We start from the raw sequence: 21490 nt of genomic DNA, 5'->3' as shown, positions 1-21490 counted from the left end.
AGGAAAGAAACCACAGTAAATCCCGTTCATAATGGTCGATGATAACTGTGGAGAGGCACCAAAGCGTGCTCTATTTAAAGTAGTGCCATAGTAGCGGTGGCCGTGTATGGGTAAATAGTATCGACTGTAGATCGGGTAAAAGATTATCGGATTCTTTAATACCTTTTTGAGGTAACGCGCCAGCGCCCGAAAAAACCGAGGCTGCAATGGCATTACTTACACCTGAGCGCCTTACACCTGAGCTACCGGCATTTGACAGACGCCTGATAAAATAAATGGATATTTGAATTACAATCAAAATGGTAGATATGCAGGTTGCTTCACAGGTGTAAAAAGTATAATACCATACAGAATCTGGGCAACATGCAAATACATACAGACAGAGAATGGCATAGCTTTGTCAGATAGGCAAATGAGGGGGGCTGGTAGATGAAATGAAGGTTTAAGGTTTCAAGGGCGATGTCATTAAAATGACTTCACTCTTGTCTCGCAAAGCCAGTGACACTCTCATGCATGTGTCACCATGGCAGCAGGTGCATACCTCTTCTTGAATCATGTCCTGGGTTAGCATATCAATCCTGCATAATCGTACATTACTTTTCCTGCATTTCAACCAAAAATGCTGGCTTCCTGTGTATCCTATTGAAGAGAGTGAGCATACAGTAGATTTGTCTGGTAGAGAATGATGTATTCACCTAGTCCAAGAAAATTAATAGATACCAAGTTGGGACCAATTTTATCCTCAGTATATAGCCAAAGACATATGGATAAATATTAATAAATGAAAAATAATATGGTTTTTCTATATTCAGTGGAAACTGAACAGGGGGGAGAAAAGGGGAAGAATCAATATGACCCTCCATATTGTTTCCTTTAACCTGCAGGTAGAGACAGAGCACCAATGTATCTCAGCAGGTCCAGCAAACATAATCTATGTGGTTAATTTAACTGAGCTTGTTTCCTTCATGTTGCCAGAATGTCCAGACATCCCTTCTTAAGCACATGAAAAGCAAAGGGTTTGATTGTCACTTATGAAAGAATATCAGACATAACTACATAATTTAGTCACTGTAGATTTCTCCCTATCTGGAGATGGCAAATCAGCTAATTCAGAAACTTTGTAGACCAGGAACCATAGAACCTTCTGATCCTCAGGTGCATGAGATTAGGCAGAGTCTAAACCCTCAGAGCAGAATATCTGTGGTATTAGGCTGAGTCTAAACCCTCAGAGCAGAAAACCTGTGTGATTAGGCTGAGACTAAACCCTCAGAATACCTGTGTAATTAGGCTGAGTCTAAACCCTCAGAGCAGAATACCTGTGTGAGATTAGGCTGAGTCTAAACCCTCAGAGCAGAATACCTGTGTGAGATTAGGCTGAGTCTAAACCCTCAGAATATCTGTGTGTGATTAGGCTGAGACTAAACCCTCAGAATACCTGTGTAATTAGGCTGAGTCTAAACCCTCAGAGCAGAATACCTGTGTGAGATTAGGCTGAGTCTAAACCCTCAGAATATCTGTGTGTGATTAGGCTGAGTCTAAACCCTCAGAGCAGAATACCTGTATGAGATTAGGCTGAGTCTAAACCCTCAGAATATCTGTGTGTGATTAGGCTGAGTCTAAACCCTCAGAGCAGAATACCCTCTGAGCAGCTGTTCTTATTTTAAACAATCTTCAAATAAAATAAATTTTTTATTAAATAAAAAATAATAATCGGGGCCTCTCTGTGTGGAGTTTGCATGTTCTCCCCTTGTTTGCGTGGGTTTCCTCCGGGTACTCCGGTTTCCTCCCACAGTCCAAAGACATGCAGGTTAGGCTGATTGGAGAGTCGAAATTTCCCATGGGTATGAATGTGTGAGTGAATGGTGTGTGTGCGCCCTGCGATGGACTGGCAACCTGTCCAGGGTGTATTCCTGCCTTTTGCCCAATGTATGCTGGGATAGGCTCCAGCCCCCCTGCGACCCTGTTCAGGATAAGCGGGTTAAGATAATGGATGGATGGATGGAAAAAATAATAATTTAATTCATAAATGCAAGATTAAGTTGAAAAGGCACAAAACCCCCATCCCCAAAACCCAAACCTTACACATTAGGAATTTCATTGATAAGGCACTTCACATACAGAGACATAGCCCTCACAGATATTCACCATGTGTACACCAGTCATACAGGCAAAGTTATATATCCGTTTAAAACTAAAAATGTCCCAAGTTATTGATAGAACTTCATGATTTAATTTACTTGATTAAATTATTCCCTCAAAACAAAGCATATTAAAGATGAGCTGAAGTCAAAATTTACTTTTTCCCCAATTTAGTCAAACAAAGTAACGCGTTAAAGTATTCCAAAAAAATGTATCTAGTTTTACTCATGTAAATGTCATATCTAGTTTTACTTGTGTACGTCATATCTAGTTTAACTTGTGTACATGTCATATCTAGTTTTACTTGTTTATGTCATATCTAGTTTAACTTGTGTATGTCATATCTAGTTTTACTCGTGTACATGTCATATCTAGTTTTACTTGTGTACATCATATCTAGTTTAACTTGTGTACATGTCATATCTAGTTTAACTTGTGTATGTCATATCTAGTTTAACTTGTGTACATCATATCTAGTTTAACTTGTGTACATGTCATATCTAGTTTAACTTGTGTATGTCATATCTAGTTTAACTTGTGTACATGTCATATCTAGTTTAACTTGTGTACGTCATATCTAGTTTAACTTGTGTACATCATATCTAGTTTAACTTGTGTACATGTCATATCTAGTTTAACTTGTGTATGTCATATTGCGGAAGCCAGTGCTGCTAAGGGGGCGACATGGCTCAGGCAGTAAGAGCAGTCGTCTCATTGGCTCAGGCAGTAAGAGCAGTCGTCTCATTGGCTCAGGCAGTAAGAGCAGTCGTCTCATTGGCTCAGGCAGTAAGAGCAGTCGGCTGGCAGCCGGAGGGTTGCCAGTTCGATCCCCCACCCAGGCTGTGTCGAAGTGTCCCTGAGCAAGACACTTAACTCCCAAATGCTCTTGACGAGCTGGTCGGTGCCTTGCATGGCAGCCAATCGCCGTTGGTGTGTGTGTGTGTATGAATGGGTGGATGAGAAGCATCAATTGTACAGCGCTTTGGAAAAAGGCGCTATATAAATGCCAACCATTTACCATGCTCTAACTTCAGCCTTTAAGGCCGTTCGGCAGTCCTGTTCATTTCACAGCCAATGGTTACCCTCATCTCCCTTCAAACAACTTCATTTTATTTTTACAGGCCAGCAGCTTCATGGTGATGGACTCATAGTCTCCAGCATGCCCTCCGGTTGGCTTTGACTGGAGAAATTTCATTGTCTCCCAGTAATGCTGCCAGGTTCTGTCCTTGGATGCTCCAAATCCAAAAACATTCACCTGAGACCAAGAGGAAGCAGATGGGCAGTTGATGTTGAACTGAGTAGATTTTGTGAGGCCCAGGTTACAAACAGCTGTGGAGGCATTCACTATGAGGCTGAGGTTATAGAGGCATTCACTATGAGGCTGAGGTTATAGAGACATTCACTACGAGGCTGAGGTTATGTAGGCATTCAGTACAAGGCTGAGGTTATAGAGGCATTCACTATGAGGCTGAGGTTATGCAGGCATTCAGTACGAGGCTGAGGTTATAGAGGCATTCACTACGAGGCTGAGGTTATGTAGGCATTCACTATGAGGCTGAGGTTACAGGCAGCTGTGGAGGCATTCAGTAGGAGGCTGAGGTTATAGAGGCATTCAGTATGAGGCTGAGGTTATAGAGGCATTCACTATGAGGCTGAGGTTATAGAGGCATTCCCTATGAGGCTGAGGTTATAGAGGCATTCACTATGAGGCTGAGGTTATAGAGGCATTCACTATGAGGCTGAGGTTATAGAGGCATTCCCTATGAGGCTGAGGTTATAGAGGCATTCACTATGAGGCTGAGGTTATAGAGGCATTCACTATGAGGCTGAGGTTATAGAGGCATTCACTATGAGGCTGAGGTTATAGAGGCATTCACTACGAGGCTGAGGTTATGTAGGCATTCAGTACGAGGCTGAGGTTATAGAGGCATTCACTACGAGGCTGAGGTTATGTAGGCATTCACTATGAGGCTGAGGTTATAGAGGCATTCACTATGAGGCTGAGGTTATAGAGGCATTCACTGTGAGGCTGAGGTTATAGAGGCATTCACTATGAGGCTGAGGTTATAGAGGCATTCACTACGAGGCCGTCTATATCCAGACCAAGGCTGGGGATTAGCGAGGTCATTGTTTTTCGGTCCAGTAAGGATTACTTCTGATTTGTCACAGTTAAGTTTGGGATTAAATCCCAAAGGACAGTATTAAATCAGAAGCACCATGGAAACACTACATCTGTGGTCCTAACAAGACATTAAGAAGACTTATAAGTGATTCAGGAATGGTCAATGAAATTTGATGTTGCAAAAATTCTACCAGTGGATCATCAGGCTTAAAGTAAAAAAAGGTATCAGGGCATTTCACCAACACTTGATAGCAGTATACGCCAGCTCAAACGTACACTGCATCTGACACTGCACTTTGCTTTTGCTTTTTTTCTTGGGTAAATTGGATAAAGCCAGTTTGTTAATGATATAGTTTGTTAAAATGTGTAATATGTGCTTACCTCATCACATACGTGGATGGCGAACATCAAGGTTAAGAAGCCGGTGGAGGGATATTTCCCATGGCGTTCAAGCCACACATCATAGACGTACTTTAAGAACGTGGGGTTGTATATTAACACCTGTGTTGAATGAAATCATAAAAGTCACAGAATGAGCACATGAGACATACTACATGTTGTATTTGTATATTCACACACTTGTACGTACACACACACACACACACACACACACACACACACACAAAAGAATCTTGTGTGAACAAAGTACGACACAAGACTCTTTCACCTTATTCTTGTCTGCATTAATCTTGGCCATCACACGCATACGGGTGCTGTTGAAAACAGAGAGATGTCAATAGCCTGCTGGGTGGCACTTAGTCCAATGACGATCCACAAGATCACAGAGTCCACTAGTACCCCAGGGCAGGACACTTGGAGCATCCATGGCAGCACTGAACCAAGAGCTGATAAAGGAGCCCTTTTTCCCTTTCTTTGTGCATAACTGTCTGTCTAGCTCATTTTGCCCCTCACCCTAACATTAAATGCAAAGCGTAATGATGAAAACTGTTGCTTCTTTTTCATCCGAAAACAAAGTGAGTGAGCACCACAGCAGCTTCTGACGAGGGCTCTTGTTTCTCAAAGCTGCATTCAGCTTCTTAGATCAATGTTCAAACACAAATGCATTCCCAATGTAGCCCATGGCCACCTACCGTTTCACAGTGCCTGTGGTCAGAGCACTAGAGATCCACTCCAGATCCAAAGTCTTGAATGGTATCAGCAGCAGACTTGTGTCCTTTTGCAGGTTTGTGGCACTTTCTGGGTACATGACACGATGGGTGGTTCTGTTCCCTACATCCTTTTCATAGCCCAAAATGGGAGCTTTGTTCATTCTGCAGAGACAATATGTATCGCTTTTAGAGAACTGGCTGCTATGCAAACTAGTCTTGACATTGATTTTAGACAATGCAATCATGATAGCTGCATTTTTGTGGCCCAAGTTTACCATACAACCAAGAAACATCATTATGGTTTCTGTAACGTGATGTGAGAAATATGTTTCAACACTATTGGCACAGAAAATACACTAACTGGTATTCAATTAACATTTCTATTGACTTAATAAATGCAAGCTTTGTAATTCAGGAGTTCAGGGTGGAAGAACACATGGTAGGACAAGCTGCCTCAGCTTTTAATAGTTAATCAGGGTTAATTTTATTTCTAGAAACAAAAAACTGTGACATAATAAAAGCACAAAATTGCAGTGCCAGATTGTTAAAGACGATTAAAGCCGAGAACAGCAGTTTAGATGTTTATCAGCCTCTTATTTGCAAAGCAGGGCAATAAAACTCCAGCCTCCCTCTCACCATGATCATGGTTTACAACCCTCACCTCCCCACGGAGTCAGACAATAAAAGGCAACTTTTATTACATTTCTGGTCAACATATTTCCGGTTTAGTAGAAATACAAGTTTGTTTTGCTAATTGTTCGATACAGACATGTATGGAACCAAATATCCCACCTGGTGATGACGCTATGGCTGTTTTCTGACTCATTTTGAAGTTTATTTCATAATCCGTTCAGCCATTTTCTAGGAAATTATATATTAACCCAGCGCTATTTCTTATTGTTGCAGACATGCATTGCAAGGTCATTTCAGTACCAAACTAATGTAAAACATAGTAAGCTTCTTGTACAGGGCCTCCTACCCTTTCCAACAAGGTATAATGTGTCATATTCAGGTTATGGACAGTTTAGGAATATTGCTGAGTTTGCATAGCTGCAATGAATATACAGACATGAATAATTAAAGGATTTGGACTTGCTATAGATTAACCTGTATTGTACTGGCGAACAGGGCTAGCATGGCTCTGGCTAACCTAATTTTGAAATAAATGTGATGTCCATTTAAAATGTGATGCAGGTTCGTTTGAAAGCATTAGGGTGAGTCATCCTTTTTGGGGGGCGTTTTGGACACTTCGGGCATGCTTTAAAAAAACATACTCACATACAATATTTTCTTTACATTTTTAATAAAAAACCAGTTTTAAAAGAAAAATAAGCTTTTCTGATCATTCAAGTGTCTGGAGAAAAAGATATGTACATATATTTGGAGAGATTAGGGGACACTTGATGACACCTGGGTGCAGTTGTGGAATTTGAATGCCTGTCGATATTGTTACAAAATGTTGTACACCAAGTTAAAACCAAGTTTGTCCACAAATATAAAGTAGGTCTGGGTTGGTCCTTGACTTAGAAATTGAGGTATTCAGTGCTGAACTATAAAACATTAATAATAGTAATGAAAATTTTGTATTTCATGTATCTTTTGTGTACACTGTATGTGCACGCTCTGACTTAAATTTGTTACGACCCAAATTAAAATGTTACAGGCCTCTTCTTTCTAACCTTTGAATTTAAGTGTTAATAGTCAATAGTTTCAGATATTAATTAATTATATTGGACAAAAATAGGTGGAGGGCAAAGTGAAAAGGCGTCAATAATATGATTACAGTGCTGTTCTGTTTTTTGAACTATCCAAAAAACAATGCTGGGGCCTTCACTCCTGAAGAGCCGCAGGGTGTGCTGGCTTTTGTTATTACTTAGCATTCAACTGATCAATTAAACCACTTAATTTGTTTAAAACAGTTCAAATGTGGTTCAAATCTGGAGTATCCCAGTACCAACTGTGGCTGGTAGCTCCACAGGGCAAAATGCATGTTGTGTTTACATTTCCCAGGAATAGGAGGTTTCAATCCATTAGGGCACTGATCTCAAACTTGAGAACAGGCCATTCAGACCAGCAATGCTGACCTTATCCTACCACTAAAGTGTACCTACTGCTTAGTTTGCCTAACAGCTAAATGGTATCTAGCGCCGTATCAAGCCTGGTCTTGAAAACCCCCAGTATTTCTGCCTCCACTACATATCCACTTTTGGATTCTGTTTAAATCTTCCTGGACTAAAAAAGATTTCAAACTGTTAGCTAAACCTTCTAGTTTTGTATCATCTGCAAATTTAACTGACGTACTTTAAATGTCCCTGTCAAGGTCATTTATATGAATGAGGAAGAACAGTGGTCCCAGCACCGATCCTTGTGGGACTCCACTTCCCACAATACCTCAGCCTGACCTGTTTTTAGGTCAGGTCAGGCTGAATCTGTCACCTTATGACGAAGTCATTGGAGTCAATGAGGGCTCCGTAATCAGATCCGTTGAGGTTCCCAGAATTCCCGACTACAGCGCAAGTCCTGCAGCGATTGGGCCCTGAGTCGTTGTAATGTCCCTCCCCAGGGACGACCTGGAATAGTTTCTGCACCACAGCACTGTAGTTGGCATTTTTCTTAGTCTGTAGCCTCTGGGGACACAATAAAGATACACAAGAGTGACTCTCAGCTGCTCGAGAGGCACTCAGCAAGAGCAACGGTAGCTATGGGAGCAGAATAAAGCCTTTCTTAGGTAGATGGCAGGTTATGCTGTATTTACATGGTTTTACTCCGATTACATTTGTCAAGAGACCAAAACCAAAACACACACACCCACACATACACAGTTCAGTCAGAAGACTTCTGAAGAAACGATTACAATGCAAATGCAGTAACAGCATGTAATATAAGCAACAGCAGCATTGAAGCAACAGCATGCCAAAAAGAGCAATGCAGCAGAAAGAGCCAGGCAGAGCTATGGTTTTAGCATGCAGAATGAGCCAGGCAGAGCTATGGCTTTAGCATGCAGAATGAGCCAGGCAGCGCTATGGCTTTAGCGTGCCAAATGAGCCAGGCAGAGCTTTGGCTTTAGCCTGCAGAATGAGGCAGGCAGTGCTATGGCTTTAGCATGCAGAATGAGGCAGGCAGTGCTATTGCTTTAGCATGGTAAATGAGGCAGGCAGAGTTTTGGCTTTAGCGTGCCAAATGAGCCAGGCAGCGCTATGGCTTTAGCATGCAGAAAGAGCCAGGCAGTGCTATGGCTTTAGCATTCAGAATGAGCCAGGCAGCGCTACGGCTTTAGCATGCAGAATGAGCCAGGCAGCGCTATGGCTTTAGCATGCAGAATGAGCCAGGCAGCGCTATGGCTTTAGCGTGCAGAATGAGCCAGGCAGTGCTATGGCGTTAGCGTGCAGAATGAGCCAGCAGGTCAGCTTTTGGATGATTTCCAGCATCATAGGTACTTTTTTGTGTGCGTGCTTACCTGCCACCATTTAAAGGTGTCGTCAGACAGCATGGCGTTCTTCTGTGACAAGAGCGGCGATATGGACGTGTTAAAGCGCTTCCTGAACCAGGGGTCTTCATCCTTAACAGAGATGCACTGGCGGCAGGCACACAGTGCCCTGGAAACGGGTTTGTCGGACCACCGAGAGACAAGTTGTGATAAGTATGATGACGTATTGCTGGAGCTAAATAAAACTATGGTAGTAGCACAGAAGCAGAACAGCACAATCAAAAGCTTTCTTCTCGGATTCTTGAGGTCCACCATTTTGTAAATGATATGTGTTTACAGACTGGAAAGTTGCAAAAAGGAGGGAGAGCTTCCTCAATGGAGGGTTTGACTTCAGACGAGGGTTTGAAAGGATTGTATCAGAAACAAAGTGCATGACCTATTCAGGCAGGGAATGTTATCCTTTCAGAACAGTTCTCAGATGCACTCAAAAGCTAGATGCATGCAGTTTACACTTTGGGGGTTTTCTGCATGGTAAACTGCAAGTACGAGAGGTACTGACAGTCGTAGATTAGTAAGTAACTGACGTCTGAATAGGAGGGAAAATGTGACGGTTTGAAGTGCAAGCTTGTGCTTCCTGTTAGAGGGAGGGGTCCTGCTTTCTTCTTTTTGACTGAATGAGGTGGTAAAGAGATGGTGAAGCTGCTCTCTGCTGGAAATCACCCACCTAGAAAGAAAACAAAGGAGGACTGATTACACTCAACATATCTATGGTACATATCAGTAATGGGCCTGGAGCATTTCCCAACAGAGGGGATTGCTCTCCGTAGAATCCATTGGAACACATAAACAACTTAAATATTACCAGATTATTCAAAAAACTAAAATCCAACCTGAGACTGCTACACTTAAGGAAAATCTAATGTTTCTGCTTAAAAATCTGTCAAATGAACATGTACATGTAAGCTATTGTAAGTATTCACTGTTCTGCATGTAAATGAGAGGCTTAGCACAATAGACACATAGACAGCAAGGTTTATTTTGAGGGGACATAGTGCATTGAAGGTGAGTATAACAGTAGTAATTATCGATAAGTTTGGTTAATGTACAATCAATATTAATTTGTTCTGTATAAATCTATATCAATACATGTAGTCTGGTGCAACCAGGCACACACAAATAAAAAAATTAGTGTACTGTATAATACTGTGATCATATCGCGTACAGTTTATGTATATTACAAAACCAAATGTAGATACTTTGTATCTTATATTATTTGGTGTACCCCAAATATTACTTTGTCATAAAAGATGCCTTGGGTCCATACAATGCCCATACTACTTCTGATAAACTACCTACAAGGAGATAAAATAATAGGTAGATATTGCACATGATTATAGTTACATATTGCACATGATTATAAGTTGATATTGCAGTGATTAGAGGTAGATATTGTACATGATTATAAGTAGACATTGCACATGGTTATAGTTAGATATTACACGTGATTATAGGTAGATATTGCACATGATTATAGTTAGATATTACACGTGATTATAAGTAGACATTGCACATGGTTATAGTTAGATATTACACGTGATTATAGGTAGATATTACACATGATTATAGTTACATATTGATTATAAGTTGATATTACACGCGATTATAGGTAGATACTGCACATGATGAGCCGCGGTGGCGTAACAGGCTAAGACGCAGCAGCCTTGCGGTTGCAGTTTGCTGCAGTTGCACACCGGGGTTCGATTCTCGGTCCTGCCAAAAGCCAAGTTTGGCCGGCTCACGTGGGGCAGCAATAATTGGCTCGCTGCTCCAGAGGGAGGGACTTGGCAGGGTTATTAGATCGCCGCACAATAAGCACCTCGGGCGCCTCGGAATCACGGCAACGGGCACGAGACGAGACGGCTTGAAGAAGGCGTGTCGCTCTCATTCGGGCCGCCCAGGGATGGGGTACGGGCGGTACATCTAATACGACTACCTCCAATTGAATCAGACGAGGTACAATTGGCTACCAAATTGGGAGAAAAAGGGAAAAATCTGAAAAAAAAAAAAAGATATTGCACATGATTATAGGGAGATATTGCACATGATAATGAGTTGATATTGCACGTGATTATAGGTTGATATTGCACGTGATTGCACTCTTTAGGTTCAATCTCCCACATCAGGCAGGTTAGAGGTTCCTCATTTTATGAGAGTTCTACAGTCCCCTCCAAAAATATTTGAATAGCAATTTCTTTGTTTTTGCTATACACTGAAGACAATTGAGTTTGAGGTCAAAAGATGTAGATGAGATGACAGATCTGAAATTCAGCCTTTATTTCCTGGTATTTTTGTCTAGATTTGTTAAACAACTAAGAACATCACCTTTTATATCAGACCACCCATTTGTGTTAGAAATGATAAACCAACATCAAGACCAGAGAGCTGTCTTTGGGAGAAAGGCAAGCCATTTTGAAGCTTAGAAAAGAGGGGAAATCCATTGCACAAGCATTGAGGATAGCTTGTACAACAACTTGGAATGACCTGAAAAAGAAAGAAACCACTGGTGTACTGAATGTTGGTGCGTTTTGCTTGTTGTTGCGCTTTTATTGAAAACATCAGCTAATCAGAGAAAATAGTGAATTACACCCACCAGTAATGGTGCTTCTGGCAAATCGACCCTGATTGAAAAGATATTAAAATAATGTAAATAAAACATGACATGCCAAAGAAGGCGTATTGCTAGGTGGCGTAGCCACAAACCATATCACAAACCATGTATAAAAATTATATATACAGTTGGATAATTTAGTTTGTAAGTTTTTAATGATATTAATGATGTTAGAGTGACATTTATTTACACACACTCAAATTTCAGCCATGTTATATTATTTTTCATTCATGAACTTAATTACCATACACGTGAAGATAATTTGGGACAGCCTGAAAATAAAAAGATTTAAAGAAGGAAAAAATTATATTCAAAATGTTTTACTTTATTTTGTTGCAGTAATATCTTATACTTGATAATCAGTATCATGCATGACATTTGAATCATCTTAACAAATAAGGCCCAAATGCTACACTGTGTCCCGGTACCCTGTCTCCTGCCAACTTCCTGGGTGGCCATCGCCACGCCCACTTCAATGAGTGAGTCACAGAATAAATGTCATGTGACCACGAGCAATTTATATACACGGTATTTGAGGTGAAAATGCTGAATGACAATGATTAGCAGGTCAAGGCGAAAAACTCAAAATACTTAATGCGCCCCAAATTCTGAAAGTGAATTCACCCTAATGTAGTGAATAGTAAACCAAGAAATACACGTAATTTGTGATGAACGAGTAGGCTACATTCAGTCTATCGACTAAAAGCGGTAATAGCATTCTTCTAAACCAGTGTTTTTTGTATAGAAAGGTGTAGGGTGTGTTGTAGATATTTAGAAGAAAAATGACAAATTGAACGCCATATCTGGGTTAAGGGAGCTGCATCTTCACTGGGCATTGTAAGATGGAAATGAGGGTTTTTAAGAACAGGCTGCATAGACCTATGTTTGATAATGGATTTGCGGCAAGATCCTGCAGTGCATAGCCTTATACGCGATTACGCGGATATATTGCAAAATACGACGTCTGCTGTCCAAATTCACTCTTTATTTAGTAAACTATACAAGGTGCACCTCAAAAAATTTGTATATCGTGGAAAAGTTTCTTTTTTTCTGTCATTTGTTTCAAAAAGTTAAACTTTCTTATATTCTAGATTCATTACACATAAAGTGAAATATTTCAAGCCTTTTTTTATTTTAATCTTGACGATTACGTCTTACAGCTCCAGTATCTGAAAATATTACAATATTACATGAGACCAGTCAAAAAAAAGATTTATAATACAGAAATGTCGATCTTCTGAAAAGTATGTTCATTTATGCTCTCAATACATGGTCGGGCAATCATGGGGAAAACTGCTGACGTGTTTAATAGCAGTTTCCACAGTCAGTGATGATTTGGGGTGCCATGTCATCTGCTGGTGTTGGTCCACTGTGTTTTATCAAGTCCAGAGTCAACACAGCAGATTACCAGGAGATTTTAGAGCACTTCATGCATCCGTCTGCTGACAGGCTTTATGGAGATGCTGATTTCCTTTTCCAGCAGGACTTGGCATCTGCCCACAGTGCCAAATCTACTAGTAACTGGTTTGCTGACCATGGTATTACTGTGCTTGATTGACCTGAACCACATAGATAATCATCGAGATTCAAAATAATAAATAATTGAAATATTTCACTTTATGTGTAATGAATCTAGAATATGTGAAAGTTTCAATTAAATAACAGAAAAAAGTAACTTTTCCACGATATTCTAATTTTTTTTAGATAAACCTGTGTAGCGTATTAAATTGATATTCACAAAGTAGGGATTAGTAATAAGTGAATAGTGAGCCATTTCAGATACAGCCAATGGGTGCGTCCCATTATTCTGAAAATGCATACTTCACTCCACTTTGTCCCAAACGTTACGGTGCCCTGAGATGGAAGGGCTACGTATAAACACCGCTATAATTTCTACATGGGAACCCAAAGTGTATACAAAATACCCTTTAATAAAATCTGAAAATTTGCACTTTAATCACATGTTAATTGTGTGATTTCAAATCTAAAATTGTAGCAAATCAGAGGCAAAGAAATACATTCCGAGCCTTGAGAGATATAACCCATCACATTACATTACATTACATTACATTACAAGGCATTTAGCAGACGCTCTTATCCAGAGCGACGTACAACGAAGAGCAAATCAAACACAAGTATGAGTGCTAAGAGGACCTGAGAGCCCAGTACAGTTCCGAGTCTTAGTGTAAACATACAGATACAATCGGAACCCTTGAAGAATAACCCGATGTACAAGGAGGGGTTTGGAGAGACGCTATTAAACGACTAATCCTGTTATATCGGCCTCCTCCTCGTTCTCCTTATATAAAATAGTGTCAGAAGTAAAACTAAAAAAGAAATACTACAACAAAGTTAATCAAACCAGCGCCACCATTCATGTGAATAACTTACCTTGATGTCCGCTGCGGGAAAGGTGAAGTTACATTTCCATCGCCGATGAGGACTGAAAAAACAAAAGCATTTATGCACCTACACTACAGGTGCGTCCCAATAGACGGAAAGTGTATAGGCATACAGCACTCCTTTGCGCCACATTATTTCGCAGAAGTGGAGGAGTGGCCCTGGGGGAGTGGAGTAAAGGATGGTGGAGTGAAAGATTGTGGGACGCAGTCTAGCACTGAATGGGGGCGAGTCGCGCACATTAAACTATGAGAAGTTAACGAGCACACCTGCGGACGATGGCGTATGACAGGTGAACACAGCGATGCAGCTTACGCCGGCCGCCAAACGCAAATGATCGGCCGAAATGGATAAGCCGTTTATAAACGGTATAGAATTGCGTCAGGACTTGATAAAAAAAGGCGGGCCTTATCAAGTTTGCGTTGGGAGGCGAAGCTGACGAAATTCTGTCAGGAAAAGGAAGGTGATTTTTTGAAAGGGCACGGTTCAACATGCGTGATGCTCACCACAGACAGTGGATAATATTAGCGTCACAGAGTCAGATGAATATGCATTTCTGGGTGACGTGTCAGCGCAAGGCAAAAGTGTATGGGCCCAAAAGGTAGAAATGAATGGGGAATATACTGAATTTAGTGGTCCATCCCCAGTGAGTCCACAGCAGCATGGAGCCCTGCACCCTCCTTTTAAAGTCCTGTACAGTCCAGGGGATACTGTCCTTAATGTTCAGGGATGTTTCACAGCTCAACTGCAGATTTCACAGCTCAAACACAGAGCATCAGAGCAGGACATGCATGTGGTGTCAGGTCTTTCAAAGCCACTTCTGGGTTCACCATGCCACTGAGTCACTGCAGCTAATTCAGCGCACTCACGTTGTGCCGGCTGCAGGGGAGGAGTTTGTGAAGGGCCATCCAACTGTGTTCAAGGGCTGGGGAAGATTGGAGAACCAGACATGATTTCACACTGTGTTCAAGGGCTGGGGAAGATTGGAGACCCAGACACGATTTCACACTGTGTTCAAGGGCTGGGGAAGATTGGAGAACTAGACACGATTTCACACTGTGTTCAAGGGCTGGGGAAGATTGGAGAACCAGACACGACTTCACACACTCCCTAACTGCAGCCAGGAGAGAGTCTGGCTGATGACAGAATGCACATGGGTCAGTACTGCGGCAGGTACAGACGCCTCGGCCTTATCGGGTCAGAATGCATGGCGGGCTGATGGAGGAACCACATTCACCTGTGGGCAACACTGGAGCCAGAGCCCTCAGACATGCTGCGGCACCAAGCTCCTCAGACACACCAGGGGGCTGAGAATCCTGCAGGAGGGCACACCTCCCTGACCCGGAGAGGAGAGTCACTGAACCACCCCTTAAACTGCACTGCAGAGGAGAGTCACTGAACCACCCCTTCTCTGCACTGCAGAGGAGAGTCACTAAACCACCCCTTAAACTGGACTGCAAAGGAGAGTCACTAAACCACCCCTTCTCTGCACTGCAAAGGAGAGTCACTAAACCACCCCTTAAACTGCACTGCAGAGGAGAGTCACTAAACCACCCCTTCTCTGCACTGCAAAGGAGAATCACTAAACCACCCCTTAAACTGGACTGCAAAGGAGAGTCACTAAACCACCCCTTCTCTGCACTGCAGAGGAGAGTCACTAAACCACCCCTTAAACTGCACTGCAGAGGAGAGTCACTAAACCACCCCTTCTCTGCACTGCAAAGGAGAATCACTAAACCACCCCTTAAACTGGACTGCAAAGGAGAGTCACTAAACCACCCCTTCTCTGCACTGCAAAGGAGAATCACTAAACCACCCCTTAAACTGGACTGCAGAGGAGAGTCACTGAACCACCCCTTAAACTGGACTGCAGAGGAGAGTCACTGAACCACCCCTTAAACTGGACTGCAGAGGAGAGTCACTGAACCACCCCTGAAACTGGACTGCAGAGGAGAGTCACTGAACCACCCCTTAAACTGGACTGCAGAGGAGAGTCAGTGAACCACCCCTTAAACTGGACTGCAGAGGAGAGTCACTAAACCACCCCTGAAACTGGACTGCAGAGGAGAGTCACTAAACCACCCCTGAAACTGGACTGCAGAGGAGAGTCACTAAACCACCCCTTAAACTGGACTGCAGAGGAGAGTCAGTGAACCACCCCTTAAACTGGACTGCAGAGGAGAGTCACTGAACCACCCCTGAAACTGGACTGCAAAGGAGAGTCACTAAACCACCCCTTAAACTGGACTGCAGAGGAGAGTGACTGAACCACCCCTTAAACTGGACTGCAGAGGAGAGTCACTAAACCACCCCTTAAACTGGACTGCAGAGGAGAGTCAGTGAACCACCCCTTAAACTGGACTGCAGAGGAGAGTCACTGAACCACCCCTGAAACTGGACTGCAAAGGAGAGTCACTAAACCACCCCTTAAACTGGACTGCAGAGGAGAGTGACTGAACCACCCCTTAAACTGGACTGCAGAGGAGAGTCACTAAACCACCCCTTAAACTGGACTGCAGAGGAGAGTCAGTGAACCACCCCTTAAACTGGACTGCAGAGGAGAGTCACTAAACCACCCCTGAAACTGGACTGCAAAGGAGAGTCACTAAACCACCCCTTCTCTGCACTGCAAAGGAGAATCACTAAACCACCCCTTAAACTGGACTGCAGAGGAGAGTCACTGAACCACCCCTTAAACTGGACTGCAGAGGAGAGTCACTGAACCACCCCTTAAACTGGACTGCAGAGGAGAGTCACTAAACCACCCCTGAAACTGGACTGCAGAGGAGAGTCACTAAACCACCCCTTAAACTGGACTGCAGAGGAGAGTCAGTGAACCACCCCTTAAACTGGACTGCAGAGGAGAGTCACTGAACCACCCCTTAAACTGGACTGCAAAGGAGAGTCACTAAACCACCCCTTAAACTGGACTGCAGAGGAGAGTGACTGAACCACCCCTTAAACTGGACTGCAGAGGAGAGTCACTAAACCACCCCTTAAACTGGACTGCAGAGGAGAGTCAGTGAACCACCCCTTAAACTGGACTGCAGAGGAGAGTCACTAAACCACCCCTGAAACTGGACTGCAAAGGAGAGTCACTAAACCACCCCTTAAACTGGACTGCAGAGGAGAGTGACTGAACCACCCCTTAAACTGGACTGCAGAGGAGAGTCACTAAACCACCCCTTAAACTGGACTGCAGAGGAGAGTCAGTGAACCACCCCTTAAACTGGACTGCAGAGGAGAGTCACTAAACCACCCCTTAAACTGGACTGCAGAGGAGGCGTCACTGAACCACCCCTTAAACTGGACTGCAAAGGAGAGTAACTAAACCACCCCTTAAACTGAACTGCAGAGGAGGCGTCACTAAACCACCCCCTGAACTGGACTTCAAAGGAGAGAGACCAGAGAGGCCTTAATCAGATACTGGGGCTTGTTTTCCTACCAACTGTGTTACTGTAAAAAAAGGAGGAGAAAGGAATGTTACAAAAGGTTGTGTAGTTCTTCTTTGCTTAACAGGGGAGATGTCCTGGGATGGGTTCATTCCAGGAGCTGTGAGAGATGAGCAGGGTGTATGAGGAGGGGGTTGTGGAGATGCTATTAAACAGCAAGTCCTGTTATATCGACCTCCTCATCATTCTCCTTACTGTATATTGTATTGTACCAGACATCTAGATTCAGGACAGTTTTGTGAAGTGTGTTTGGTCAACCCAATGTGGTGCACTCGGGTGAACCCTTTTGATTTATGATGATTCCATTACATTACATAAAATTATTGGCATTTGGTAGACGCTCTTATCCAGAGCGACGTACAGTTGATTAGACTAAGCAGGAGATAATCTGGAACAATGCAGGGTTAAGGGCCTTACTCAAGGGCCCAACGGCTGTGCAGATCTTATTGTGGCTAGACCAGGATTAGAACCACTGACTTTGCATGTCCCAGTCATTTACCTTAACCACTCCGCTACAGGCCGCCCTGATGACATCATAGAAATGTTCTTGTGTCAGGTCCATTGTTTCATGAGAAGTTTATTGTGTGTGATGATAATGTGGAAATGTTCCTGCATGAGATCCATTGTTTCATTAGCAGTTTAGTGTTTGTTTTGTACTCCAAATCAAAGAAAACACAATCTGCCTACAATGTCAACACTACCAAACAGAACATCCTCAATTGACTTCCTGAAGCGTGCCAGCCTTCAGAACAAGGAACCGAAATGACAGATGTTCCAATCAAAGTCTTTATTAACTTTGGGGCAGGTTAAGCAGGCGTAGGTTGATCGCAGGAAAACAAGTATATAGAAGACTAGACAGTTTGTAAACTATAATCCAGGCAGGGGTTCGGTTTCTAGTTCTGTCTGTTAGTTTATTCTTTTTTTTCTTGTAATTTATCATTTTTCATTATCATATCTGGTTTTCTGTTATCACCATTACTGTTCATTGCATTTCGTCTCCGCCGATGTTTTCGAGCCGTAGTCACTCCCCTGTCTGCGTGTTGCACTATTCGGGTGATTTCGGAGATTTACGGTTTCCCACGATTCCTCCCCAGTCTCGCATTTCCTTTCTTCCTGCTTTTCTCGCTACTTAATGTTGTATAGCACTATACTGACTAATAACTACTAATATAGATATTGTACAGTACTAACTGGGGCGTAGATTTAGGGGGGACAGGGGGGGACATGTCCCCCTCAATATTTAGAAGAGGTGAATTTGTCCCCCCAAAACATAATGAATGATAACCTCCTCCCTATTACAGGTATAAATAACAGCACAGAGGGTCTAAACGCTTAGATATCTTTCTTGCCTATTTTACAATTATTTCATACACCCCCACTGGACCATACCATCTTAACCTTGCTGGGTCTGCCGGCCTCGCTGACTCGCAGTTGCGATATGTCTACCGTTGCGGGAGCATGATAGTGTCGGAAATCAAGTGTAAGTAACTATCACGCTTGTTTTACCTTCAGTGTTTCTGAATGAGAGTATATGCGGATGAAACGCTAACGTTATCTAGTTTATAACTTGTGCCTGAAGTTATCTGAGGTGCGTTCAGCAAACAGGCGAACGTTTGCAAACAATTAAAGTTTTTTCCGTTAGCATTCTGTTCGCGGTGTTTGCAAACGGTCTGAAAGATTTGCGGCGAACAATGAGGAAGCTGGACTGAGGTAAATGTGAAGATAAATTGATGCAGAAGAGGAGTAAATTGGTTCATAAAAATTCACCAGAATGCAGGAAATTAAGTGAGAGATTTCCTGGGGGAGAACACCCAATGTTGAAATGAAACCTATGCCCCTGAGTACTAATATACTATATTAACACACTTACTGTCTGTCTAACTAATTAACTAACAGTCACTTATTTTGGGTATTTAGATTTATACACGTAACTTACTAACAATTATCTCCCATTTCTAGTCTGCTCTGTAACTCCGCCTCTCTGTTCTATCACTATGTAATGTCCACGTCCTAATCCGGAGCCGAATGTCTTTCATGTGGGTCTGTGGGCATCCAGTCCACGTTTTCGTTTCCTCTTTGTTATTATATCAGTACCCTATTATGTTCTCCGCATGTTGTCCGTTTGTTTAGCCCACCTCACTCCCGTGCCCCGCCTAGTTTGGTCTGGTCTTGGTATTTAAACACCTGTCTCTGCATTGTTCTTTGTCTGAACGTTGATCAATATCGGGTTGCCGATTCATAGTAAGCCTGTATTTTTTTTTGCTTGTTTGATTATTTGATTATTCGTTTTGGCCCTTTTTGTACTCCAGTTTGTGACTCTCAGATTATAGGCCCCTGCTTTGTTTTTTGACCATTATTTTGAATCTCGATTCTGGCATTGTTTGAACTCTGTTTACCTGGCTTGATTCTGGGATTGTTTGAACTCTGTTTACCTGGCTTGATTCTGGACTGATTAAAGAACAACATTTTTGCATACTCCCTGGTCTGTGTCTGGGTCCTCTGAACGGTACCTCACACATAAAATGAAAGAAAACCAAAACGTAGTCGTGGTCACAGGCAGAAGGTCGATAACAGTAAGGCAGTCCAAACAGGCAGATAAACAGAAACAAAATCCGGGATGTGAGATATAGCTCAAGTCTGGAGACATGGAACACTGGATGGAGTCAGGCCCTATGCCTGGAAGGTCGGGGTGTGATGGGAGATGGAGTCAGGCATTGAGAAGGTGGGGGGTGTGATGGGAGATGGAGTCAGGCATTGAGAAGGTGGGGGGTGTGATGGGAGATGGAGTCAGGCATTGAGAAGGTGGGGGGTGTGATGGGAGATGGAGTCAGGCATTGAGAAGGTGGGGGGTGTGATGGGAGATGGAGTCAGGCATTGAGAAGGTGGGGGGTGTGATGGGAGATGGAGTCAGGCATTTAGAAGGTGGGGGTGTGATGGGAGATGGAGTCAGGCATTGAGAAGGTGGGGGGTGTGATGGGAGATGGAGTCAGGCATTGAGAAGGTGGGGGGTGTGATGGGAGATGGAGTCAGGCATTGAGAAGGTGGGGGGTGTGATGGGAGATGGAGTCAGGCATTGAGAAGGTGGGGGGGGGTGATGGGAGATGGAGTCAGGCATTGAGAAGGTGGGGGGTGTGATGGGAGATGGAGTCAGGAATTGAGAAGGTGGGGGGTGTGATGGGAGATGGAGTCAGGCATTGAGAAGGTGGGGGGTGTGATGGGAGATGGAGTCAGGCATTGAGAAGGTGGGGGGTGTGATGGGAGATGGAGTCAGGAATTGAGAAGGTGGGGGGTGTGATGGGAGATGGAGTCAGGCATTGAGAAGGTGGGGGGTGTGATGGGAGATGGAGTCAGGCATTGAGAAGGTGGGGGGTGTGATGGGAGATGGAGTCAGGCATTGAGAAGGTGGGGGGTGTGATGGGAGATGGAGTCAGGCATTGAGAAGGTGGGGGGTGTGATGGGAGATGGAGTCAGGCATTGAGAAGGTGGGGGGTGTGATGGGAGATGGAGTCAGGCATTGAGAAGGTGGGGGGTGTGATGGGAGATGGAGTCAGGCATTGAGAAGGTGGGGGGTGTGATGGGAGATGGAGTCAGGCATTGAGAAGGTGGGGGGTGTGATGGGAGATGGAGTCAGGCATTGAGAAGGTGGGGGGTGTGATGGGAGATGGAGTCAGGCATTGAGAAGGTGGGGGGTGTGATGGGAGATGGAGTCAGGCATTGAGAAGGTGGGGGGTGTGATGGGAGATGGAGTCAGGACATGGGGGCCCCGAGGAGCAATGATGTGCATCCTCCACCCAGGGGAGCGAGGCCTCCCAGGAGGGCAGGGATTTCTCCACCAGGCAGCGCAGTGTCTTTGCCGACTCCTGGCTCGTCCGCTCAGTCTGGCCGGCGGTCTGGGGGTGAAAGCTAGACAGCAGCTGGGTCTTGGCCCCCAGAGCGGACAGCATGACCTCTAAAAGCGACTGGAGAACTGAGGGCCACGGCCCCTGGTCACCTCCAGGGGCAGGCCGTGCAGACGGAAGGCGTGGAGGAACAGGAGCTCCGCTGTCTCTTTCCAGGAGGGTAGTTTGGGGAGAGCAAACGAAGTGAACAAACTTCAAAAACTGGTCCACCATGATGAGGACCACGGACGCCTTGGTTTTGCCACAATGGCTTTTTATGTTTTTTTATGTTTTG

The 21490-nt window shown here is 43.6% G+C and overlaps 1 protein-coding gene across 1 annotated transcript; it reads right to left on the bottom strand.

Moving 5' to 3' along the window:
• Positions 1-1997: 1997 nt before the first annotated feature.
• LOC133136616 (CMP-N-acetylneuraminate-beta-galactosamide-alpha-2,3-sialyltransferase 1-like) lies at positions 1998-21261 on the bottom strand. The gene is made up of 9 exons (XM_061254254.1): positions 21109-21261; positions 15148-15201; positions 14735-14790; positions 8828-8966; positions 7807-7997; positions 5353-5532; positions 4929-4974; positions 4643-4762; positions 1998-3394 (listed from the first exon to the last, which is right to left on the bottom strand). The coding sequence occupies exons 1-9, from the start codon at positions 21259-21261 to the stop codon at positions 3224-3226; spliced, it is 1110 nt and encodes a 369-aa protein (XP_061110238.1). The 3' UTR covers positions 1998-3223.
• Positions 21262-21490: the final 229 nt, after the last annotated feature.

Source organism: Conger conger, chromosome 9 (genome assembly GCF_963514075.1).
Source record: "Conger conger chromosome 9, fConCon1.1, whole genome shotgun sequence".
NCBI classification, from domain to species: Eukaryota; Metazoa; Chordata; class Actinopteri; order Anguilliformes; family Congridae; genus Conger; species Conger conger.
Note: the sequence above shows the minus strand (reverse complement) of the source record. Positions and strands in the feature narration are given on the sequence as shown.